Consider the following 27,140-nt stretch of genomic DNA (forward strand, 5'->3'; position numbering starts at 1 on the left):
AAAAGGAGTTGGCTTTGGCAACAGAAAAAAAAATAAATTGCCGATGACCAAAGCAGCATCATATACATTTGTGTGTCCAAATTTGATCCACAACGTGGCCTGACAAACATAATTCAGCAAAATAGAACTAAAATAAAAATGCTAAATAACCACCAAGTTCCTTGTAAAGCTGACAGAAAAACCTTTAATGATCATATTCAGATTGCTGGGTACAGGACATCCCCCATCTACATGGTTTGAACAGAGGAGTGATATTAATGGTCCCATCACATCATATTACGGCTGAGATCAAGTAACTGGCGTGATTTGGTGGAGCTAGGAACGTTAAAACAGCCAGGACTGCATATTCTACTTCTTGTTTGCAGAGCTTGGTGACAGACTGGCATACTGGCTAACCATCCAGACTGGCATACTGGCTAACCATCCAGACTGGCATACTGGCTAACCATCCAGATTGGCATACTGGCTAACCATCCAGATTGGCATACTGGCTAACCATCCAGACTGGCATACTGGCTAACCATCCAGACTGGCATGTCCTCCCATAGATGCACATTATATGACTCAAAACATCCAAGCTTTATTAAGCATAAATATATTTGCATAAAAAAAAGAATCAAAAAATTTCATCGATTGACACATTTGGACTGGTAGTAGATCACAGCTGCTAAGTGGTTTGGACTTTAGGCAGCAGACATAATGTAACTATACTGTACATAGGGCAGGCTCTCATAAGAACATGATGGCATTTCTTCGCTTTATCAGGCGTGCAAGAGGTCAACTCTGCGGTTATTGTATATTACATAAAGACATAATTTATTTTTCACAGCAACGTGCAAATAGAACATCTAATGAAGGTCCGCTAGATGCCACCAAATTAGAATATATATATGAATGTAACAGAAAGATGGATCATAATCGGCGCTGCTACTAAGTAATAGGAAAAAAAGATAATAGAAAACTATTTATTATAATATTATAATCCAGGCTACGCGTTTCAATACCGCACCGGCATCTTCATCAGGCCTGATGAAGATGTCGGTGCGGCATTGAAACGCATAGCCTGGATTATAATATTATAATAAATAGTTTTCTATGATCTTTTTACCTATTACTTAGCAGCAGCGCCGATTATGATCCATCTTTCCGTTACATTCATATATATTGCATTTGCGGTGGCCAATTGGTCTAACCGGCTCTGGATCCCGGCACCAGCACTTTCTACAACCAGCAGTTTTGCTCATTTGTTGGTGTGCTTATCCATCTGAATTTTGGTGAGCATACATCTGATTTTAATTGACTGCGACGCCTTGGATTTACCTACACTATGTGGCGCCGTGCTCTTTTTCTCTACCAAAATAGAATGTCCAGTCTGTAAACCATTTTTCCTCATGCTAACTTGATCAACCATCCTTCCACGTTGCCGAGATTTGCATCCCCCTCCTCTTCTTTGCTGTCTCTGGCACTGCACTCTACGAATTCTATCTTCATGGGAAGTTGGGAGAATTCAAAGTCTTTACCCTTTTTTCCCAGCTGTGTAGTTGTTGGTAAATTGCTGCCTTCCAGGGTGCTAGGAGCAGCTGACTGGGTGACACGAAGAGTATTCCTATTATGGAAGAGAAAGAAGTATAAAACAGTCACGTCACAGGTTATTAAGAAGCAGAAGACTTTCTATCTATAGCTCCGGTACCCAGAATCTCTACTGCTCGGAAAGAATCAATATATAAATGGCTAGAACATTGAAAAATTATGTCTCACTAATGTGTGTGTACATTAGGAATAACACTATTTCTGGCCATTATATCACATCTTACACTAGTTTTCCCCTACGTAGGCTTTGTCTCCAACGTTAATTTCACACATGGCGTAAATACCGAAAAAAATAGGTTTGTGGAAATTCTGTTGCATTTTTGCAAGAGAAATTTACATGCTGCAGATTGAGAATTCGCACTATTCTGCAAATTTGTTCCGTAACGTGTGGATGAGATTTGTTCAAATCTCAACCACTTTTCTGCTACTGTAATACACTGCGGAATTTCTGCAGTATTTACACTACATAGGAACAGCCTACTTGTCAATTTTCCCTGAGCTCAGCTCCAGAGTGGGCAACAGACCAGCTGATATGATACATTACACACAGAAAAGAGGAGATCCTGCTCTCCTATCCCTCAGAAGTAGTATGGAGGACATTATACAGCAGTAATGAGCATTGTAGCTGTAAATCCAGCACTGGGGTGAGATAGAACAGTTACTAAAAGCTGCAGAAATGTCTCTGGGTGTCTCTCACCAGCAGCTTCTCCCCCTTCCTTCTCCATAGACTTCTATGGAGAGCATGTAACCGGATTCCTCAGTGAGCCCATAATACGTCTCGCCTCTCAACATGGATTTTAGCAGTAAATTAAGAGTGAATGATCAGTGCAGGAGGCAGGAGAATAAGTGGATCATTAGTGGATAAAGAAGCATTTTCCTCTAATAAGATATATTACAAAGTTTCTAACATTTGCTTGCACTATTGACTTATGCAGAGTGTGTTGAAACAACAGTGACCATTTAAGGACATTGGTGGATATCTGCATATACTACATACACCCAAACCTCTGAAAGTAAACCCACTTGCAGATTACTGTATAATTCAGTGGCAGAACTTGCATTGAAGTGCTCCCCCTTTAAAGGGCTTGATCCAGTGGTCCCATATGATCACAGAAGAGAGATCCAGGCAGCACTCAAAGTAAAGTTCCTTAATTGACCCCACTCAATGTTTCAGCTCATACATTTCAGCTGAAACGCTGCATGGGTCAATAAAGAATATTCACCGAGTGCTGACTGGATCTCGGTTTTGTTACTGTATAAGTAGACCTCACAATATTTGAATGATGCAAGAATGGCAATATGCTAAAAATGGCAGTACCACCGCATGAACCACGCATTTCACATCACGCCTTTAAGATTGTTACTTGATGTACTTACAATTCCTTTTCCAGCTGCTGTTGTATAAGTTTAGCTGACTTGGCCATGGATATATCTGTTAAGGGAGAAAACATATTAGCAATTTCTTTTTTAAATAGGGGCAAGTTATTTGGTCTCCTTTTGTTTAAACTGATCACTGAAAGATCCTAGAATACCTTATAGCGCCCCCCGCCCCCAAGCTTAGAACCTCCCCACAGTAGAAAAGAGAGCTCTAAAATAAAAACTTGTGACTGTCCAGTATATAAATCATAGCATCTGTTCCCCTTCGTTGCCTGGTGCTAATTAGTGTTGTCACCACCTTGGCCAGCTGGCTCCATTCAAATAGGCTGTGAGGACGCCTTTCACATGAGACTAACCCCTTGCCGAAGTTTGACTTTGCCTTGCCACCTATGACGTAACCCAAAGTCTGAAGCGGGCTCACCGCTGAGCCCGCTTAATACTGAGCGGATGTTGGCTGTATGTTACGGCCGACACTTCACTGCAATGGACGGGATCGGAGACAACTTTGATCCGCTCATTTACTCCTTAGGCTGGATTCACACGAGCATGTTCGGTCCGTAAAGGACGGAACGTATTTCGGCCGCAAGTCCCGGACCGAACACACTGCAGGGAGCCGGGTTCCTAGCATCATAGTTATGTACGACGCTAGGAGTCCCTGCCTCGTTGCGGGACAACTGTCCCGTACTGTAATCATGTTTTCAGTACGGGACAGTAGTTCCACTGAGAGGCAAGGAGTCCCTGCCTCGTTGCGGGACAACTGTCCCGTACTGTAATCATGTTTTCAGTACGGGACAGTAGTTCCACGGAGAGGCAGGGACACCTAGCGTCGTACATAACTATGATGCTAGGAGCCCGGCTCCCTGCAGTGTGTTCGGTCCGGGACTTGTGGCCGGAATACGTTCTGTCCTTTACGGACCGAACATGCTCGTGTGAACCAGGTCGTTAGAAAGGGGGCGCCTTCTACCAGCTTAATATGAACCGCGAGATCACGCTGTGCTGTCACATACTCCCACAGTAACTTTACCGAAGTGTCTTGAGTGCGAATAGACATCGCCTCCAGCCAGGAAGTGATGTCTATTCACACTCCCGACACTTCGGTAAAGTTTCTGTGGGACTTACTCACAGCACATCGTGATCTCGCGAGATCACGCTGTGCTGTCATTCATGTTCAGCTGTCCTCCCAGCCCAGCGTGATCTCGCAAGATCACGCTGTGCTGTGAGTAAGTCCCACAGAAACTTTACCGAAGTGTCGGGAGTGTGAATAGACATCGGATCCTGGCTGAAGGCGATGTCTATTCACTCTCAAGACACTTCGGTAAAGTTACTGTGGGAGTATGTGACAGCACAGCGTGATCTCGGGAGGTCACGCTGTGCTGTGAGAACAGCTAAGCATGAATGATGAGAAGTGTATGACGCTGATTGGTCAGCGTCATACACTTCTCTTTACAACGCCCACTTGGTAAAAAGTTAAAAAAACGCCTAGTTGGACATTAAGAAACTAATTAGCAGAAATGTAAAATTGTTCATAACTTGCTCAAAGATGATAGTTTTTCAAAATAAAAACCACTCATCTACATTACAGCGTCTATCAGATTACATGCGTAGTGCAGTGTATTAGAGCTGTCAGCTACTCACTGACAGCAAGCATAGTGGGTCACCACTTTGTCAGGACCCACTAGGCTTCCGTAGATGGCATAGCCGGAGGCCATTGTTACGCTGCCGGAGGCCAAAGCAACCATAGCCGCCCACTATCATGTAGCAGGCCGTCGATGGTGGTTTAACCCCTAGAAGCTGGCATCGCTATTGAACGCGGCTTCTAAGGAGTTAATCAGCGGCGACGCCGCGATCGGTCCCCACTGAAGGAGCTGTGGCAACTGCTGTACGAGACAGCAGTTCTCACAGCTCCTGTACGTGTTGGGAGGACGGCCCGCGACGTACTATTCCGTCATGGAGCGCGAATGATGTGCTTACCATAACGGAATAGTACGTCAAGGAGCGGGAAGGGGTTAAAGAAGCGGTCTGAAAGCCACTGTGAAATCTGTAGTCGTAACAACTACGAGGAAAACAGTAGCAGCTGACAACCACTAGTATGATCTTATATAGCTACTTAGCCTGGACATATCTAAAATGACTGTCGACTGGTCAGTCGCTTTAACTTTTAATGACTTCACTTAGTAAAAAATTAATTAAAACACACACAGGCTGACATTTACCAAGTCTGGTGTATATATTACGCCCGGCTGCATAAAAAACATAGTTTGAGCAATTTGCTCCAAATTTATTAAAAGGCGTATGCCTCTTAGTTCAAAATGTGCCAAAAAAGAAAAAAAATACTACACCTGCTACAAGAGTAAAACTGGCATAAAGGACTTTGGGAATGCAGGCCATAGTGTGGGACTTCGCTAAGTTTCTACTATAGGTTTGTGTCATTGCCTTCAATTAAGCAGGTTGTCCACCACCGGTGACCACTGTATCATATAGCATACAGCCTCAAACAAACATCAGGTCTGGGATTGTCACAGACGAAGAGTCTCAGGACAGCCATATCTCAGAAAACAACTCACCTTGCTTGTTGCAGACAACCAGTATTGGGGGAATATTTCGAAGCAATGTAGCATCAGTCAGAATGTGGTACAGGAATTCTGCCACCTCCTTTACCTCGCGCTGAAAGGCTGAACTGTCCACTACAAAAATCATAGCCCTGCAATAGGGGAAGTAATAATTCGCTCAAATTATGTGGCAGGGCTTAATAGGAGGACAAAGATGGCAGACCTGGTGGCCTCCATGACGACTATCGGCACCTCGCAAACACTATTGACCGCGGATTCTAAGCGGTTAGAAGGATGGAGTGCTCTCTGATAACAGACGACACTCTGCTCTAATACACAGCTGATCCTCCGACTTCCAATGTACAAGTATGGCGGATGTCAGGAAGGTGTTAAATAACATGGCTGCTGTCTTTAAGAAACAGCGCCACATCTGTCCATGGGTTGTGTCTGGTATTGCAGCTCAGCCTTATTGCAACGAATGTGGCCGAGTTGCAATATCACAAGCAACCCGTGGAATGGTGTGGTGCTGTTTTAGAAGGAAAGCAGCCATGTTTTCCTAATTCTGGACAATCTCTTAAACAGCTGCGTGCATTGATGTCAATGTAACCAGTTTGCCCTTACAGCTGATATGTAGGAGGTGGCGATGGGTTAAATAATCCTTCTCCCATCCTAGGTCTGGATAGTCGCTCACAGCAGCAATATATTAAAGGGTAGCTAAACTTTTGACATGTCAAAAGTCCAAGCACGTAGACCCCCACCGATCGCTAAAAAGAAGCGGCAGAAGTGCTCGGTTGAGCGCGGTGCAGCCTCGTTTCTGACTGGCATTCGTCAGAAAGCAGAGTCAGCGATGTACGGGCTCAAGAGAAAGACTTTGAGCCGGTGTCCATTCTGCAGTTCCATCTCGCCCATTCTAGTATAATGGGAGAGGGAGATTATATATATATATATATATATATATATATATATATATCTCTCCATTCCATAGTAGTGCACAATAGTTATATTCTATACATTTTCTGAAAAATAAAAATAAGGTTGTAGAAGTTGGTCTTTTAATGACTAAAACAGTGTATTTTTGCCTGTGATAGAACATAGGTGCATTCTATACAATACCTGACAGACGTCTTGTACTGCTCCAAGAACTGAACCCTTAAACTTTCATGGCCAGGAACATCAACCAAGGTGAAATTAGAGCGCTGTAGTAAAAAGGCAAAGATTTATCTCTATATGAAATAGAACATTTTTTAAATAAAAATAAATGTCAACATTGTCCATGGTAACTAATCAGAACTCTGTATTCATTTTTTCAGTGTAGAAATGAAACAAAACAATCAACGGTTTCCTATGAAATCACTGGAATGGTTTATCTGCAGTCGTCTTCATGTATGGCCCTGTCCACAGGAGTTTTTTGCAGACAGAAAATTCTACCTGTAAAAATCAGCTCCGGTTTTTTTAACCCCTTAATGACCGCCGATAAGCCTTTTCACGGCGGTCATTAATGGGCTTTATTCTACAGCGCCGCCATTCTACGGCGCTGCTGTAGAATAAAGTAAACAGAGCAGGGAGCCGTCAAATCTCAGAGGCAGCTGAGGCCTGGGGGCGTCCCTACTCTGCCGGGTGAGATCGATATTAGTATCGATCTCACCCGTTTAACCCTTCAGATTAACCGTTTAACCCTTCAGATGCGGTGCACAATAGCGTGCACCGCATCTGAGTGGTTTTGGAGAGAGGGAGGGAGCTCCTTCTCTCTCCCACCGACACCCGGCGATAAAATCGCCGAGTGTCTGTGTCTTCTATGGCAGCCGGGGGTCTAATAAAGGCCCCCAGGTCTTCCTGGAGCGAATGCCTGCTAGATCATGCCGCAGGCATGACCTAGCAGATGCCTGTCCGTTTTAAACGGACAGGCAGTAATACACTGCAATACAAAAGTATTGCAGTGTATTATAATAGCGATCGGAGGATAGTGAAGTCCCCTAGTGGGACTAGTATAAAAGTAAAAAAAGTTTAATAAAGTTAATTTAAAAAAAAAAGTGAAAAAAAAATAAAAAATGAAAAACCCACTTTTTCCCCTTACAAACTGCTTTACTATTAAAAAAAACTACAATAAAGCAAAAAAGTTACACATATTTGGTATCGCCGCGTCCGTAACGACCCCGACTATAAAGCTGTTACATTATTTAACCCGCACTGTGAACGCCGTAAAAAATAAAATAAAAAACAATGGAAAAATTGCTGTTTTCGGTGAATCCTGACTTAAAAAAAATGTGATAAAAAGTGATCAAAAAGTCGCATCTACTCTCAAATGGTACCAATAAAAACTGCAAGTCGTCCCGCAAAAAACAAGACCTTATACAGCTATGCCGACGCAAAAATAAAAAAAAAGGTTACAGCTCTTCGAATGTGACAATGGAAAAATGTAAAAAATGGCTTGGACATTAGGGCCCAGAATGCAAGCAGGGGGAAGGGGTTAAAGTGGTTTTGCACCCCAGTTTTTTGCAAGTTTTTTTTACCTGTCTCCAACCGGCAAAGGAAAAAAAACGCATCTCATTGATTCCAATGGGGTTTTTGAGGTCGGAAAACGGCTCAAGATAGGGCATGTCGCTTCTTTCTCCCGCGTGCGTTTTTTCCACTCGCGGGAGAAAAAACAACGCCTCCACCTCCCATTGAAATCAACGGGAGGCAATTTCAGCCGTTTTTTGCAGCGGTTTCTGCGTTAAAAAAAAACTGTGTGAACAGGGCCTATGAGGCCAACTGTATATAAAAGGATTCTGCATCACAGCATTCTCTGCCAGTCAAGATGAAACATCCAGAAACACTGGAGACAAACCGCACACCAAGTGACCTGTTGTGAACATTTTGAAAGCCAATTGTAATGCCCATGCTGACATACTTTTAAAGGGAATGTGTCGCAAATTACATTTTTAAGTTACTTATTTGTATTATATTTTTTGCTGTATTTTTTTTTTTCTTCCACAAGGTGGAAAGTATTAAACATTAAATAATAATTGGACAGGTTTTCCACCAGAAGGAGCACTTCCCAGAAATACAGCAAGGTGAATCAGGCAGAGCAGCCTGATCTACAGCTGCTGAAACTGTGGTAGGGAATTCCCACCGACCCCCCCTCCATATTTTTGGCTACAAGCCAGAAAAAGGGGTCTTCAAATTGCTAAGCATTGTCCGGCTCCCATCTTGGGAGTGATTTTACAACGGCAGCTGGTAGAAGCTACAGGACACACCAAAAGGCTAAGAATGATGAAAGTCAAGAGGGAAGACCCTGTGGTGAATGGCTTTTCTTTTGACCGGTTCACATGGCGTATATTTGACTCTGTTTTTCGGTGCATTTTACATGCCGAAAACCGCATTAAAAAACGATTGATTACACCCTTCATTTACATAAATAGTAAAGCGCGCTGTTAGTACATACAACACGCTTTTTTACACACACGTTTTAAAACACACGTTGTGTAAATAAAGTAGTGTCGAGTCAATTCCTTTGCACGTAAAACACGCCAAATGTTTCCATAGTCCATGGGAGTCTTAATTATGTGCCAAAAAACGTGCAAAAAGCGTCAAAAGCTTGTTTAAGCTTCCCATTTACATCAATGGGAAAGCGAACTGTTAGTTTTTTACGCAAGCATTTTTAAAAAACATCTGGCGTAAAGAAAAAAAAGTGTTGGATCAATTCCTTGGTGCATAAAATGCGCCAAACGCTCCCGAGTCAGTGGGAGTCTTAACTACGCTCCCAAAAACGTACAAAAAGCTCACACAAAAAAAAATTAAAAAAAGGAATTGTGCATGGCCCCATACAAATGAATAGATCAGTGTGCTAGCCGTTATTGTGAGGCCTAACGTTTTTTTTTTTTGTAGGTTCCGCTGGACCTATTGGATTACGTCGTAGATTCGGTGGACTACTGCGATGATCTACGTTATTTATTTTAATAAAATGGTTAGTGAGGATTGTGTGGGGGAGTTTTTATTTCAATAAAAATATTTTCTTATGTCTTTTTTTAATACTTTATTAGCTCCTGGATAACGGCAGTTGTCTGTTTGACGACGTCCATTACGAAGGCAGGCTTAGTGTTAGCCAGTAAAAAGGCTAGTATTAACCCCCATTATTACCCCGGTACCCACCGCCACCAGGAAGAGGCGGGTACGATCCAGTACCCGACCATATGTAGTGGCGGTCGGGCACTGGGGCGGCCGCAGGCTGGTATTATTAGGCCGGAAAAGGCCAAAAACAGTGGCCCTTCCCACCCTTGTAATGCTAGGCTGCTGCTGCGGTGTTGTATCTGGCTGGTTATAAAAAAATGGGACCCCACGTCATTATTGAATGTAAAAAAAAAACTACGTGTGGGTCCCCCCCATTTTTATAACCAGCCAGATAAAACACAGCAGCAGCAGCCTAGCATTACAAGGGTGGGTAGGGCCACGGTTATTGGCCCTTCCCAGCCTAAGAATACAAGCCTGCGGCCAGCCCAGTGCCCGACCATCACAACAGATGGTCGAGTGCTGGATCGTACTCGGCTCTTCCCGATACCTCTGGTGGTGGTGGGTACCAGTGTAATAATGGGGGTTAGTGCAAGGCTTTTTACTGGCTCACTCTAAGCTCCGCCTTTGTTTGACGACGTCCATTACTGACAACTGCCATAATCCAGGCGCTAATGAAGTATTAAAAATCAGTCATAAGCAAATATTTTTATTGAAATAAAAACTCCCCCACAAAACTCATTAGCTATTTTATTAAAAAAGACAGAAAAAAATAAATAAATAAAAAACGTCAATCATCGCAGTAGTCCACCGAATCTATGACATAGTCCAATAGGTCCAGCAGAACATGCAAAAAATAAAAAAATTGAAGTAGTGCTCGCTGCTGATTCTTCAAAACAGCGGATCAGTGGCGCCCGTGCATCACAAAAATAGGACAAAGCTCTGCTGTGCGCGCAACGGTAAAAAAAAAATTAAAGAAGGACACCTTTTCTTTAAGCGATCTTTCGATTCCTCAGTGCAGTAAAAGGCAGTAGGGTATTATTCTTGCATATGTTGCGGACAGTATAAGATGCCCTGGAAATGTCCATCCAACCCATCCTATTAACTCTTTCCCAGCCATTTTTTCCCTCCCCACCTTTCAAATGCCATAACTTTTCCATCAATATTGCTGTACGAGGGCTTGGTTATTTGCAGGACGAGTTGTAGATTTTCACGGCACCATTTATTGTACCATATAATGCAGTGGGAAACTGGGGGGAAAAATATTTGTGGGGTGAAAAAGGAAAAATACAGCGATTCCTCAATCTTTTGGGGGGTTTTGTTAATATGGCATTCACGGCGCGGTAAAAACAGCATGTTAACTTTATTCTGCGGGTCAATACGATTACAGGGATACCAAATTTATGTAGTTTATGTTTACTACTTTTACAAGGAAAAAAGTGATTATTAAAAAAAAATCTAATTTGAGATTGGTCGCCAAACCTTTTTATTTTTCTGTCGATTGAGCGGTATGAGGGCATACTTTTTGCAGGGAGAGCTGTAGTTTCTATTGGTACCATTTTGGGATACATAAGACTTTTTGATGACTTTTTATTCATTTTTTGTGGGAGATGAAGCGACCAAAAAACAGCGATTCTAGCGGTTTTCATTTTTTACGGCGTTCACCGTGCAGACTAAATAATGATATATTGTAGTTCAGCCTTTTACAAACGAGTCGATACCAGCCATGTTCATTTTTTATATTGTGCTCAAGGGAAATATTTTTTAAATTTATTTAAAAAAAACTTTAATTTACAGATTTTTTTTACTTGTCTCCCCTAGGGGACTTGAACCAGCGATCGTTGGATCGCTTGCATGACATGCTGCAATACTAATGTATTGAAGTATATCGTGATACGGACTCTCCTAAGAAGCCGTGCCGATAGCAGGGCCTCATAGGAGTACAAAGATGGCAGACATGGGGGCCTTCATCAGGCCACCAGGTTGCCATGCCAACCAATTTCACCCCGCGATCGCGTCGGGCCGCCCCCCTATTTCCAGTCATTTAAATGCTGTGGTCGCTATTGACGGTGTCACTTAACGGGTTCAACAAGCGGTCAGTAGCCTGAAGTGTCAGCTGTAACACAGCCAACACGCTCGTTCTATGGAGAGGGACCAGCCCGTGAGTCCACTCTATACTCCCCCACCCGACATGCGCCGTATATACATGGCGGATGTCAAGGGGCTAAATAAGGCTGAAAATATAAATCCAGGGGAAAAGTCCAAATAAGACGGGGTCCCTATGTTATCTTATTAGATGTCAACTTCTCATGCAAAGCGGAATATTAGGCAATGAGACCAAGTAACTGGATATTCATCACAGGCAATTCCACCTTTACTTTGCAGTGGTTTTAGGCTTTGTTCACACTTGTGCTATGGAGTTTTGCTGGGGCTTCCATCAAGCTTTCCAAAATTTCAGTCTGCAGTATTGCCATCAAAAATACTTGAAAGCCAAAAGGATTTTATTAAAGTCAATGGGGGTCCGCTGGAAAATGGATCGGTCATTGCGCCATTCTAAACAGAAGCCTCACATGATGCTAGTGTGGACAGAGCTTTATAAATGTTCATCTTTGTCCTACAGTATCTAGCAGACTAAACAAAGGCGACTTCCTAATGGATGAAGGCAGCAATTACACAGAGTGTTGTCATCATATACCCATGTCCACAGTCTGAACGATTAGATGCCTCACCTTGTCACTCTTGCCTCTGTAAGTTGCAGTATTGGGAGAAATAGAAGTCTGTGTTTTCCTGAATTTACCAGTTAGAAGCTGAAATAATAATTAAAAAAACAAATTAATTGACAAAAGGATATAGTTAGGCCTAGTCCACAGTTTTTTTGCAGGCAGAATAAATCTGCCTCAGAATTCGTTCAGGAACTTTGAAGCAGATTTTGCCGCTGCTTTTTTTGCCCACGACAATTGAATCTAATGTAAGGACGGCAGGTAATAAAATGAATATGCAATTTTGGCGTGAATCCGATGCGGCTTACAGAGAAATAGGAGATTCTTTTTTTTTTTTTTTTTTTTTAATTCTGGAGAACCCCTTTTAAAAAAGGTATTTTCTGGGATTTTTAAATATTTTTTAATATGCCTAAAGCTGTAAAGCAAAATATGAAAAAACATGGCATTACACTTAAAGCGTACCTGTCGTTTCAGGTGACTTTTCAGAATAAGCGGTCATGTTTGTGTACATGAGGAATAACACTATGGCCATGATAAGGCTTGTATTCTGCATTATTTAGGAGTTTTCACCTCTGCAGGCTCTTTTGATAATTCTCAGCCTGCTTTGAGCTACTGGGAGAGGGGGGCTAACAGCTATCATATCTTCTATACACTGCACACAGAGGAGAATCCTGCTCTTGCAGCAGAGTGGAGAAGATTATACAGCAGTAATGAGCAGCGTAGCTGTGAATACAGCACTGGGGTGATAAATAACACTTACTAGGTAGCTGCAGAAGCATGTGTGGGGATAGGCCGTATTTTTTTATGGAGATGAAAAAAAATAACTAAATTCAGAGTGAGTGAACAGATGGGTGGGGGGAGGCATTTTTCGCTAAAAAGATATATTACAAGGTTTCTTATATTCACTTGTACTATTGATTTATGCAAAGTTTGTTCAAAGTGTACCGCTTATTTCACTTACTGATTCTGTGCTGTTCCCGCCGATCCTCCGTCCTTCCTGTTCATGAGCTGTACACATCCATATGATGTCATGTGATCTCAGCAGCCAATAGTGGCCCACTGCTAAGCTATTCTGTCCATGCTGCCACAATTACCTGACAACATGGGCAGCTGATAAACCAGAAGGAATGGGGACCGGCGAGGCATGGGAACAAAACAGAATCACTTTGGCAAGTATATTACAATTTGTCTTACAATTTTAGGAATATTGATAACACACAAATCTACGAGGGGGGAGGAGTCAAAAATTATCCGCACTCTGGGTATATTAAAACTTCCGGTGGCCGCACTGTCTTATCAGCACTTTCAGTACGAGGTCGCGGTCTTCCGAGGGACTGCTGTGCAGGTTTGAACGTGTTACGTTTGTTTATTTGCGACTGCGGTGCGAGAAACAATGGCTGCCCCACTTGCGATTTGCACGAAAGAGCAGCGTGCAGTGATTTGTATTTTGTGGTCTGAGGGTGTGTCTGGTGACGATATGTATCGAAGAATTTGTGCAAAGTATGGAGGAAGTGTGTATGAATGGATAGAGAAGTTCAAGGAAGGTCGCACAAGTGTCAGCCAGGAAGAAGGAGCCGGACGCCGTCCACGACGGAAGACAACATTGAGCGTGCACGTGAACTGATTCTATTGGATAGACTAGGATCAGTGGACTATCACCTGTTTAGTCCCCTGAAAGATTCACGCCTGATGAAGAGGTAAAGACAGCGGTGCATTCGTGGCTCGCAGCTCAGCCTAACATTTTTTAATGTGGGAATACAAAAGCTTGTTGACAGATGGACAAAGTGTATTGAAAAGCAGGGAGGTTATGTTAATAATGCCACTAGAACGGTCCACCTCTGACTTTTAGGATATTTCTGATTCATTCTTTTATATTGCTAGGACTGGTTGACATTGAAATCTGGATGCCCATAATAAAATCAGGAAAAACTATCTTAACAGGTTCCCGACCGCTGGCCGTATTTATACGGCCAGCGGTCAGGGTCTCTAAAGTCCGGCGTATAGTATATATACGGCCGCACTTCAGAGACTGTGCACGCGGGATCGCGTGCACACAGCTCTATGCCCTGGCTGTTGCTAACAGCCATGGGCACTGGGCAGAATGTCAGGGGTCAATCTTTTGGCCCCTGAACATGTGATCGCTGTGACAACCAATCACAGCGATCACATGCATTTCTGCATAGAAAACAGTGTGCACGCGATCGCGTGCACATAGCCCTGTGCCCACGCTGTTACCAACAGCTCTGGGCACTGGGCAGAGTATCAGGGACCAATCTGATGGTCCCTGAACATGTGGTCGCTGTGAAAACCTATCACAGCGACCACATTTGTTTTATTTTGACTTTTCTGGCAGTAAATCTCCTGCCTCAAACATGGTTTCAGTTTGAGGAGAAGAAGAGACTCGGGAGAATTGCTGCCAGAAGATTACAGTTACAGTTACACAAAAATACAGTTACACTCTAAAACATTCTCTGTATAGATAGATTTCTATCTATCTATACAATCTATCTATCCATCTATCTTTTTTTCTATCTATCTACCTTTCTTTCTTTTATTCTATTAGAATAGGCAGGTAGGGAGTATATAATTATATATATATCCACATATATATATATATATAATATATATAGCAATAGCGGTTTATTTTTTTGTTAGCGGTAGTGTAGATATATATAGCAGTTAGTTTGTGTGTTTTATATAAAAAATAAAAATAAAAAAAAACAATTTGTTTAGTTAGTGTTAGTGTTAGTTACGTTATGGCGAGGAAGTTTTTTAGCGCCGAGGAGGCATACGCCATGCTGTGGTCTGAGTCGGAGACCGCATCAGAGATGGCGTCCGAGATGGAACCTGTTTTAGGTAGTGACGATGACAGCGTCACTTCAGGTTCATCTTCAGGGGACGTTGTCCCTGATGCAGTTGAAACTGCAGAACATGAAAGCGCAGGGCCAAGTAGCGCTGTAGCACGGGACAGCCTGGTCCCTCCAGTCCAGGCTCTTGTATGGGCACCTGCCCCATCTTTTGGGCCTAGAATCCACAGATTTACGGCCACTCCTGGCATAACCGTGGACAATACAAATTTTGTCCAAATGGATTACTTCCATTTATTTATAACGGACGACATCCTAAATCAGATTGTCCACGAAACAAATTTATATGCCACGCAATATATAAGGCAGAAACCTTCATCCACCCATGCCAGAGATTGGACGCCCACCAATTTGCAGGAATTAAAAAAAAATTTGGGGCTCACCCTAAATATGGGTATTGTCAAAAAGCCCTCCATTAGGTCTTACTGGTCAACAAGACCCGCCCAAGCCACCCCAGTATATTCTGCAGTAATGCCCAGGTCTCGTTATGAGACAATAATGAGGTTCCTCCACTTCAATGACAACGCACAGGCCCCCCCAAGTACCGATGCAAACCGGGATCGGTTGTTCAAAATAAGGCCGCTAATAAATTCCCTGAATAATTTATTTCTGCAACTCTACACCCCTGAGCAGAATGTAAGTGTGGACGAATCCCTCCTCAACTTTCATGGCAGACTTAGCTTTCGCCAATATCTACCTTCCAAAAGGGCAAGATATGGCGTTAAGCTCTACAAATTGTGTGAAAGCGGGTCAGGATATACCACCGCCTTCAGGATTTATGAAGGGCGGGACCGCACAATAAATGTTCCTGGATGCCTCCCTGATCTTTCCACTAGCAGTAAGATCGTGTGGGAGATAATGCAGCCTCTGCTTCACAAGGGGTACCACCTGTACTGTGATAATTTTTATTCGAGTGTGCCCCTGTTTAGGCATTTGCATGCTGCAAGGACTGGGGCATGTGGTACCATGCGCAAAAACAGAATTGGTTTTCCACAGCAATTAGTGGGGAAGCGCATGGTAAAGGGGGACTCCTGTGCTTATGCATCTGAAGAATTGCTGGCGGTCAAGTTCAGGGATCGCGTGTATGTGCTAAGCACGATTCATACCGCAGGAACAGTGGCAGTGAGGGAAAGGGGGGCAACATCGGACAAGCACAAACCAGTGAGCGTGTCCGAATATAACAAGTACATGGGGGCGTGGATTTAAGCGACCAGGTTTTACAGCCCTATTTAGTAAAACGCAAAACTAAAACCTGGTACAAAAAGGTGGCCATTTATTTGTTACAGGTGGCCATCCACAACTCATTTGTGCTCTATAAAAAAAACAGAGGCAGAGACACATACCTGGATTTCCAGGAAAAAATTATCGAAGGCCTCATTTTTGATGTTCAGGACACCCGAGAATGCCCCCAGTCTGAGGATGTCACGCGACTGACTGAAAGACACTTCATCAGTCGGATTCCCCCAACACCAACCAGAAGCAACCCCCAGCAAAAGTGCCGCGTCTGCAGAAAAGACGGGCACAGCAAAGATTCCCGATATTTCTGTCCCTCATGTCCCTCGCAACCAGGCCTGTGCATTGAGCCATGTTTTAAAAAATACCACACTGTTCTGAATTATTAGATTTTAGTTAATTTGTTGAAAATATATTTGCCCTACATTACGTTTTTATTTTTCCCATGATTTTACTCCAAGGGTGAGGGAGGGAATGGGTGGGGGGTGGATGTCATGTTTGATTTTTTCTAAAGTTCATCTGCTGGAAGCTCCATTTGCATTAACCTGCAATTTCTTATTTTAGAAAACCCCAAAAAATTAATTCCCATTATACCCCTAGATGAATATTTTGGGATTTCTGCTTCAAGAGCAGATATTTTGGAAGTGTTATAGAAACTCTGTTGAGTTTTGTAAAACCAGCTTTGAAAAAAAGCGATATGTGAAATAATCTTCTTCTATCCTCCGCCCTCCTACATCTCTATGTGATAAATAAGGCCACATATTTGGTATCCCCGTGCACGGGAGAAGTGGCAGAATGTGAACGGAGATGAATTTTGTCAGTGGTCTATACCGTGTGTGAAAAATGCTGGTATAAACTGACGCATTTGCTAAAAAATTGCTAATTTTATTTTGATCCATCTTATTCAATAAACTTTCAGAAGAAAACTGGACTGTCTAAAAATATGATAAACCCCTTGAAGGAAACCTTGTGGGGTCTACTTGTGTGAATGAAGTAATTTATGGGGTGTTTCTAATGTTTCAGCAGCATTACACCCCCCAGAAAACAGTATACGGCTCTAAAATCAAATGCAGAATTCCTGGACCAAAAAGACTCCTTTTATGCCAAGCCCTGGCACATGCCCGCACAGTGAATAAGGCACACATATTTGGTATCCCCATGCACGGGAGAAGTGGAAGAACGTGAAAGGAGATGAATTTTGGCCGTGGTCTATACCGTGTGTGAAAAATACTAGCCTAAACTGACGCATTTGCTAAATTCTTGCATTTTTTTCCAATTTTGCCCACTTTAGAGAAAAAAATAAAAATGATATATACTGACAAATGCCACTAAAACAAAGCCCTATCTGTCCTTTAAAAAGAGTGTAAAATTCAAAGATGAACTTTATTCACCTGCAGAGTTATAGTCATCTAAAGAAGCGCATAGCAAAATTGTGAAATTTGCTCTGGTCATTTAGCTGTAAAACAGCCTAGTCCTTAACCGGTTAAGTCTCTACTCAAGATTCAATAGTGCATTTCCTGCCTCGTATATAGCTCTAACATATTCTGCAGCGCTGTACACAGATTGTCATTACTCACTTTAGACCCCGTCGCTAAAGGGGTTCACAATCTCATTTTCCCAGATACACACTCGGACCAATTACATAAGAAGCCAACTAACTGATCAGTATGTTTTTGGACTGTGGTAGGAAAGTATATAAACCAGTCAGATTCATACCAGGCCTTAGTGTATTGGTTATATTATTTATGTCCATACACAGACCCAGGCATCACATTTAGAATGATAAAACCTGATCTACACCAGCTACAGAGAATATTGAATGTCATACCCTGCCGAAGAGAAGGGTTTTACCAGAGTCACACAAGCCCACAAGTAGAACGGCTCTGCGGCTGCTCTGACTCCCCCGCAGCAATCTCCAGATCACTAAAGAAAAGAAAAAAAAGAGAATTAGAGAGAGTCTGCAGCTGGAACATACAACACAATATATAGGATCAGTGGCTTCAGAAAGTATTAACACCTTGGCCCTGCTATCACACTGTATCCCTGGGGCATCACCTAACCACCAACGGTGTCACACTGCAGTATAAAATAAAGCATCATGCTGTAGAGTCAAGAAAGACGAATAACAAAGCTATATAGTAAGATACTCTGCTGCTCGGAGACATATGAGGCACATGTTGCAACGACAATCACTAGTGCTAAATCTCCAGCCACTGTTAAAGGGAAGGTGTCACGAAAAATATTTTTTTTATAGGTTATTGTTTTTATTATGTCATTAAAGTAAATTTTATTTATTTGTGTTGTACTTTTTTCTTTCTTTTACTTCTCTATGGGGGCTGCCATTTTTTTTCATCTCTGTATGTGTCGAATAACGGCACATACATCCCCATAGAGAATGCGAACGGGGGCCGTTCCATTCACTATGGTGTACGCCGTCTGTGTGGGAACGGTGCATGCGCCGCTCCCACGCAGTCCAAAAGGAAGGTCTTCGGCAGAGCAACATCCGGCACCATTTTCATGTGGACCGGAAGCCGCGGCCGGACTGTAAGATTACTACTTTCGGTCGCGGCTCCCGTCCATATGTTCAGAATCAAGGATAGGGAGCGGAGGCAGCGGCAGGAGCAAATAAAGTTATGTTTGTGTATGTGATGTGTGTGTATGTTCGTGTTATACTGTGTGATTACCACTGTATCTAATCCTCCTACACTGTGCATTCGCTCAAAAAATGGCGGCACACAGTGTAGGAGGTTTGAACATTCAACCCCCTCCTTTCTCCTGGCACTAGCCAGGATAAAGGAGGGGGATTGTTTGAGCACACTAGAGCGAGTGTGTCTTCTCCAATTTTGCAGCATAAAGCAATTACCACATGCCAATGCTGCAATTTTGGGAATTGCTCCCTCTAGTGACCAGCACATGGAAATGTTCTAAATGTTCTAAAATAGAACAATGTGTAATCATTTATATATTAACAGTTTAACTAAAAAAAAAAAAATATATTTTTCTAGCGACACATTCCCTTTAAGCATTATGGGATATGTAATGAAAACATGATCCTTTTTATATACAAGACAAAGAAACTAAAATTAAAGGGGTTGTCCAGTCAAAAAAACGTATGGCCTATCCCAAGGATAGGCCATCAATACCTGATCGGTGGGGGTTCGACTCCTGGCACCCCTGCCGATCAGCTGATTGAAGGGACGCTTACCCTCCATTCCTTATCTGCTCGTAGTGTGAATCACTGATATTTAATTCAATGGAATACTGTGAACCGCTGCTAAAAGTGTGTCGGCGATTCACAGTACGAGCTGGGACAGCGCTGTGGCCCCTTAAAAAAAATGCTGATCGGTACGGGTGCCGGGAGTCGGACTCCCACCAATCAGGTATTGACCTATCCTGAGAACAGGCCATAATTATTATTTTTTTTGGACTGGACAACCCCTTTTTAACACTACCTTAAAGAGGTAGCCCTTCCAAATGCGGCCTCCCAGCAGGTAGAGCTACAGCAAATAGTTGATGTCACGCGGAAGGTGGCAGGACTTGCAGTGATACTGAAAGGGAAATGTACGATTATATAATGCCAATTCAAATTAATGGGTGACCATGTATTATATGGTCGTGCCAAGTACGCCAGGGCCACTATTTGCAAAGGCTATACTCTTTAACTGGTTGCCGACACAGGACGAGTATGCTCGTCCTGAGTGGCGAGCACTTCACGCATTAGGACGAGCATACTCGTCCTGTGTGACAGCAGTCTCTGCCGTCTGTGCGTGCGATCGAGAGCGGGGCAACGGCTGTAATACACAGCCTCGGCCCCGCTCTGACAGCGGAGAGGAGAGAAACATCTTCTCTCCGCTGTTAACCCTTTGAACGCCGCGATGAAAGCTAATCGCTGCGTTCAAAGAGGGGGGACTGCACATTGATCACGTCGCAGAAAATAACTGACGTGATCAAAGCCCACAACTCATATGGCCAGACAGCCCAGGGTCCAGTGAAGGACCCCAGGGCTGTCTGAACATATTTCCTGTTGTACTGAGGTATGCCCTAACAACTGCCTGTGTACAATCAGTACACAGGCTAATGTACTGGCATATAGATCTATGCCAGTACATTGCAGTTACAAAATCAAAATGATAAATCCCTTTATGGGATTAAAAAAAAAAGTTAAATGAATGTAAAAAAATAAAAATAAATGGTAAATAAAAAGTAAATAAAATACACAGAAACACATTTTTTATAATAAATAAACTTTTTAAAATATAAGTCCCAAAACATGAAATAATATAGACATATTTGGTATCGCCACGACCGTAACAACCTGTACAACAAATGTATAACATTATTTATGATGATCGGTGTATGGTGTAAAAAATATTAAAACTGCTGCGCAACTGCTTTTTTTCTGCATTTTAATCTAATTAAAAATGTATAGAAATTAAACGATAATGTATTTGTACCAAAAAATGGTACGTACATAAAGTACAACTCGTCCCGCAAAAAACAAAGTCTCATACAACTACGTCATACAAAAAATAAAAGCGTTATGAGCGTCGGGATGCAAAGAGGGAAATGTAAAAAAAATTGCTCTGTCCTCAAGGCCAAAATTGGCCGTGTCCTTAAGGGGTTAAAGAAGTTTTCCTGTTTATGTAAATAATGTTAATCACTGTATAAATCAAAAGTTGTCTATTGGCTTTAGTTGTGTGGTATCACGCTGCAGCAAGTTATCATAGTCAAGATAACGATGGCTACATCTGTACGATCGGTTATACTGCTTCACCATTTAAGATATTTGATTGCTGTCAGTGAATAAGAACACTGTTGTTTACAATTTGCAAGTCAGTACATAGCTAGTCCTGCTCTGAGCTGAGATATAGATACAATTGTATCCAGTCTAGGGAACGATGCTAAACAGCCTGGACTCCAGACTAAGGCCCCATGCACACGACCGTGCTTTTGCAGCCGCAATTCCCCCGAAAATCCACGGGAGAAATGCGGCCCCATTCATTCCTATGGGCCCATGCACACGACCATGATTTCCACAGTCCGTGCATGGCCCAGGAGCCCAGACTGCAGAAAGAACGGGAATGTCTTATTACGGCCGTCTTCTGCATCCAGGCTCATAGGAAATAACGGCCGCCCATGTGCACGGCCTGTGATTTGAGGGTGGCTCACGGGTGACACTCCGCACCCGACCGACCCGAAACTCACATCCGTGGACATGGCTATGGTCGTGTGCATGAGGCCTTAGGCCCCACGAACAAGACCGTAGTTTTCATCCGAAATTACGGATCCGTAAATTACGGATGAAATTGAGGACCCATTCATTTCTATGGGCTACGGACACCATTCCGTATATTTACAGATGAGTGTCTGTTCCGTAGAAATGATCCGTAAAATATAGAACACGTCCTATTCTTGTCCGTAATTACGGCACAGACTCCTCATAGAAGTCTATGGGTGCTTCAGTAATTACAGATTGATACGGATGTGCACCCGCATGAGACACTGGGTGACTACCCAAGATTACTCAGTTTTTTTTTTTGCGGATCCATAAATACGGATGCACCACGGACCGTATTTGCAGACAGTGTGCCGCATATGCAGATTAGTTGCGGACGACTATAAATGACTACGGATCCGTATTTGCGGACAGTAAAAATCATTACGGTCGTGTGCATGAGTCCCGATACATTGTAGCAAAAGAGATTTGTGCAGCTGCTGACGATGTGTTCAGCTCAGACTTTTATTTTAATGTTTATTGTAAACAGTGTGTAGGTGTATTTTTTTTTAGAGTTTTTTTTATTTAAAATTACTTTATTTTTTTACTTTTAGATTCTTAATGTTAATGTACTGGCATATATCTACATGCCGGTACATTATCCCGTGTACGGACCTTACATAGTTAGTTGTTAGAACATACCTCAGTATCCCCGAACTGGAAATATGGTCAGACAGCCCTGGCGTCTTCAAAAAGAGACGAAGGGGGAAGCAGCGCTCGTATGTGCGCTCCTTCCCCTTCAAAACAGCTGATCGGCGGGGGACCCGAAACTCATACCCCAACCCATCAGCTATTGGTAGCCTATCCAGATGACAGGCCATACATTTTTAGTGGCTGGAAAACCCCTTTAAGCTGTGCGGCCACAAAATACATGAAAAAGCGGTATTGAACGGTTTGAGGGCGCACAGAATAGAAATAGAATCAATATAACGTGCAACCCTAGTGACCGCTGCAGCCAATCACTGGCCTTAGCACTGATGCTAGACTGTACGGCACAAGACTGCTGAGGCCAGTGATTGGCTGCAGCAGTCAAGTGAATGTATGACACGTCACTGCAGGGAAGTCAGCAGAGACCGGTGGGGATTCAATAGATGAGTATTGTTTAACATTTATCAACTTCGCTGCTTTTAGTACATTTTTTCTCAATCATGGACAACCCCTTTGAGGCCAATACTAGAGGGTGAGGGTATATGATCGGGGGCACAGGCGGGTCACACAACCTGAACAGAAGTAAATAGACAACTAGAGAGGTGCTACCGGTCCCTGTCCCATCACATTACTATGCCACTCTTCTAACACAGTCCTGGGGCACCAGGTATGTCTTATGTGGCACCACACGCTCTTGCATGTCTTGTAAGTCATTCTGAGACTTGTGGTGCTACAGCAGATGGAGGGACAAACACAGGTCACATTTCTTCTCACAGTAAATACTTACCCAGGCTGAGCAGCACAACTACGAGCGCCACCACCACAGACAGCACCGTGGGACCCTGCCGCTCAAGTTCTTGTTTGATAAAGTCCATGTCTGGCAGCCACTGACTGCTCTCATTCTCTTGCACCGCAGCCATCTTTGTCTCACAACACGCCTGCGCAGTGCGCTAAACATAAATACAACGCATGCGCCCTGCTCCCGGCAACGTGTCATTCGTAGCCAACCACTGACAGCCGCACTGCATGATGGGATTCGGCGCCCGGGAATGTGACGTAGGATATAAGTGTGGTGGCTGGGCTGTGTTCGTTGCAGATGCTGCGGTCCTACAGGGGCAGGAGAGAGGAAGAGGTGACGTGTAGCCTAACCACTTCTTCTCTGGCTGCTATTAAAGGCTGCCAGCCATGCTGTGTGCTGTAACTTCTAGTGCTAAGGGTCAGTCTCAAATAAAGCTGCCCATAGATTAGGCTTGGAGAATGGGCGATCAGTCATCATCCTGTCCTGTATGCAAGAGTGTTTTCCCGCCAGTTTAAAAGAAAATCATTGAATTGATCACTTTGTATCAAGCTGATAATACTAATCATATTTTTTTTGGGAGGGGGGATAGTTGTGTGGCGAACAATATGGCCTCCAATAAAGGGGTTCTCTAGTTTTATGTAATCAATGCAATATCTCTGCTTGCTGTCTGAATTTGGACCTTGTTTACATTTCGGTGACTGACAACCTGCGCTAACCTAGTTCTATCGAACTGGACGTACCACCATAGCAGTGGTGTATGTAGGATTAGCTCACTTCTACTACGGCAGGCGGAATAGGGGGGGGGGTTGTTGCTAGTATAGGGGAAAGGCTCCTAGTCGCTCTTGTTCCACTAAGGGTATGTGCACACGAGGGCGTCCGTAACGGCAGAAATTACGGGGATGTTTCAGCCTGAAAACATCCCCGTAATTTCTGCCGTACCGGCATGTGCAGGCGCTTGAACGCCGCGTCCATTACGGCCGTAATTAGCGCTGCTATTCATTGGAGTCAATGAATAACGGCTCCAATTACGGCTAAAGAAGTGACAGGTCACTTCTTTGACGCGGGCGTCTATTTACGCGCCCTCATTTGACAGCGGCGCGTAAATATACGCCTCGTGTGAACAGACAAACGTCTGTCCATTGCTTTCAATGGGCAGATGTTTGTCAGCGCTATTGAGGCGCTATTTTCGGACGTAATTCGGGGCAAAAACGCCCGAATTACGTCCGTAAATAGGCCGTGTGAACATACCCTAACAGCCACGTCCTCACCTCGCAACGTCTTCTGGACCGTACTCAGACCTTCCTGTCATAGTTCCGCTGTGCCGGTAGACAACACTGACAGTAGTAGTAGTAGCAGGTGTTCTCTCCCAGTGCGAGGACAGGCTGTGGAAGACTGATAGCGGAGGATGCGACTGCTGGTGTACGAGAAGAAAAGCAACCTCAGCCGAGTCTTGTGTACTGTACACAGCCTCTAAATAATAGTCATACAGTTACCATGTAATACCACTATAGAAAGACCAACTAATACTGCCGCACCGGGATCACATATTACCACCCGAATAATGCCACCATACCGTTACTGAATAATACCGCCACACCATAACCACATAGTGACTGAATAATACCCCCATACTGTTACTGAATAATACCGCCACACCATAACCACATAGTGACTGAATAATACCCCCATACCGTTACTGAATAATACCACCACACCATAACCACATAGTGACTGAATAATACCCCCATACTGTTACTGAATAATACCACCACAACATAACCACATAGTGACTGAATAATACCCCCATACTATTACTGAATAATACCACCACACCATAACCACATAGTGACTGAATAATACCCCCATACTATTACTGAATAATACCACCACAACATAACCACATAGTGACTGAATAATACCCCCATACTGTTACTGAATAATACCCTCATACCGTTACTGAATAATACCCCCATACTGTTACTGAATAATACCACCACACCATAACCACATAGTGACTGAATAATACCCCCATACTGTTACTGAATAATACCACCACAACATAACCACATAGTGACTGAATAATACCCCCATACTGTTACTGAATAATACCCTCATACCGTTACTGAATAATACCCCCATACTGTTACTGAATAATACCTCCATACCGTTACTGAATAATACCCCCATACTGTTACTGAATAATACCTCCATACCGTTACTGAATAATACCCCCATACTGTTACTGAATAATACCTCCATACCGTTACTGAATAATACCTCCACATCATAACTACATAGTGACTGAATAATATCTCCACACCAGGACCACGTATTACTACTACATAGTGACTGGAAAATACCCCTATACTGTTAATGAATAATACATTTCACCATGATCATATATTACTACCACATCGTGACCGAATAATACCTCCACACTATGACCATATATTACCACCACATAGTGACTTATTAATACCACCATACTGTTACTGAATAATACCACCACACCATAACCACATAGTGACTGAATAATACCCCCATACTGTTACTGAATAATACCGCCACACCATAACCACATAGTGACTGAATAATACTCCCATACTGTTAATGAATAATACCGCCACACCATAACCACATAGTGACGGAATAATACCCCCATACTGTTACTGAATAATACCCCCATACTGTTAATGAATAATACCGCCACGCCATAACCACATAGTGACTGAATAATACTCCCATACTGTTAATGAATAATACCGCCACACCATAACCACATAGTGACGGAATAATACCCCCATACTGTTACTGAATAATACCTCCACACCATAACCACATAGTGACTGAATAATACCCCCATACTGTTAATGAATAATATCGCCACACCATAACCACATAGTGACTGAATAATATCCCCATACTGTTACTGAATAATACCTCCACACCATAACCACATAGTGACTGAATAATACTCCCATACTGTTACTGAATAATACCACCACACCATAACCACAGTGACTGAATAATACCCCCATACTATTACTGAATATTACCGCCACATCATAACTACATACTGACTGAATAATACCCCCATACTGTTACTGAATAATACCACCACACCATAACCACAGTGACTGAATAATACCCCCATACTATTACTGAATATTACCGCCACATCATAACTACATACTGACTGAATAATACCCCCATACTGTTACTGAATAATACCACAACACCATAACCACATAGTGACTGAATAATACCCCCATACTGTTACTGAATAATACCTCCACACCATAACCACATAGTGACTGAATAATACCCCCATACTGTTACTGAATAATACTACTACACCATAACCACATACTGACTGAATAATACCCCCATACTGTTACTGAATAATACCACCACATCATAACCACATAGTGACTGAATAATACCTCCACATCATAACCACACAGTGACTGAATAATATCCCCATACTGTTACTGAATAATACCTCCACACCATAACCACATAGTGACTGAATAATACTCCCATACTGTTAATGAATAATACCTCCACACCATAACCACATAGTCACTGAATAATACCCCTGTACTGTTACTGAATAATTACTCAACACCATAACCACATAGTGACTGAATAATACCCCCATACTGTTACTGAATAATTACTCAACACCATGACCAACTATCAACACATAGTGACTAAATAATACTCCATACTGTTACTAAATAATACCTCCACACCATAACCACATAGTGACTGAATAATACCCCCATACTGTTACTGAATAATACCTCCACATCATAACCACATAGTGACTGAATAACACCCCATATTGTTACTGAATAATACCACCACACCATAACCACATAGTGACTGAATAATACCCCATACTGTTACTGAATAATACCTCCAGACTATAACCACATAGTGACTGAATAATACCCCCATACTGTTACTGAATAATACCGCCAAACTGTTACTAAATAATACCCCCATACTGTTACTGAATAATACCCCATACTGTTACTGAATAATACCCCCATACTGTTACTGAATAATACCCCCATACTGTTACTGAAT

General features: G+C 42.8%; 1 protein-coding gene and 1 long non-coding RNA gene across 2 annotated transcripts in view; one reads left to right on the plus strand and one right to left on the minus strand.

The window, feature by feature from the left end:
• Positions 1–1,115: 1,115 nt before the first annotated feature.
• On the minus strand, positions 1,116–23,185 carry SRPRB (SRP receptor subunit beta). The gene is made up of 7 exons (XM_075863918.1): positions 23,034–23,185; positions 18,152–18,246; positions 12,233–12,310; positions 6,630–6,712; positions 5,532–5,668; positions 2,968–3,022; positions 1,116–1,606 (listed from the first exon to the last, which is right to left on the minus strand). The coding sequence occupies exons 1-7, from the start codon at positions 23,164–23,166 to the stop codon at positions 1,390–1,392; spliced, it is 798 nt and encodes a 265-aa protein (XP_075720033.1). The 5' UTR covers positions 23,167–23,185; the 3' UTR covers positions 1,116–1,389.
• Positions 23,186–23,260: 75 nt separating this feature from the next.
• Positions 23,261–27,140, plus strand: part of LOC142759242 (uncharacterized) — a 47,561-nt gene continuing 43,681 nt past the window's right edge. The window contains exon 1 of the long non-coding RNA XR_012883111.1: positions 23,261–23,462. This is a non-coding gene — a long non-coding RNA (uncharacterized LOC142759242). The remainder of the gene's footprint in view (positions 23,463–27,140) is intronic.

The sequence above is a fragment of the Rhinoderma darwinii genome, chromosome 4 (genome assembly GCF_050947455.1).
Source record: "Rhinoderma darwinii isolate aRhiDar2 chromosome 4, aRhiDar2.hap1, whole genome shotgun sequence".
Lineage (NCBI taxonomy): Eukaryota > Metazoa > Chordata > Amphibia > Anura > Rhinodermatidae > Rhinoderma > Rhinoderma darwinii.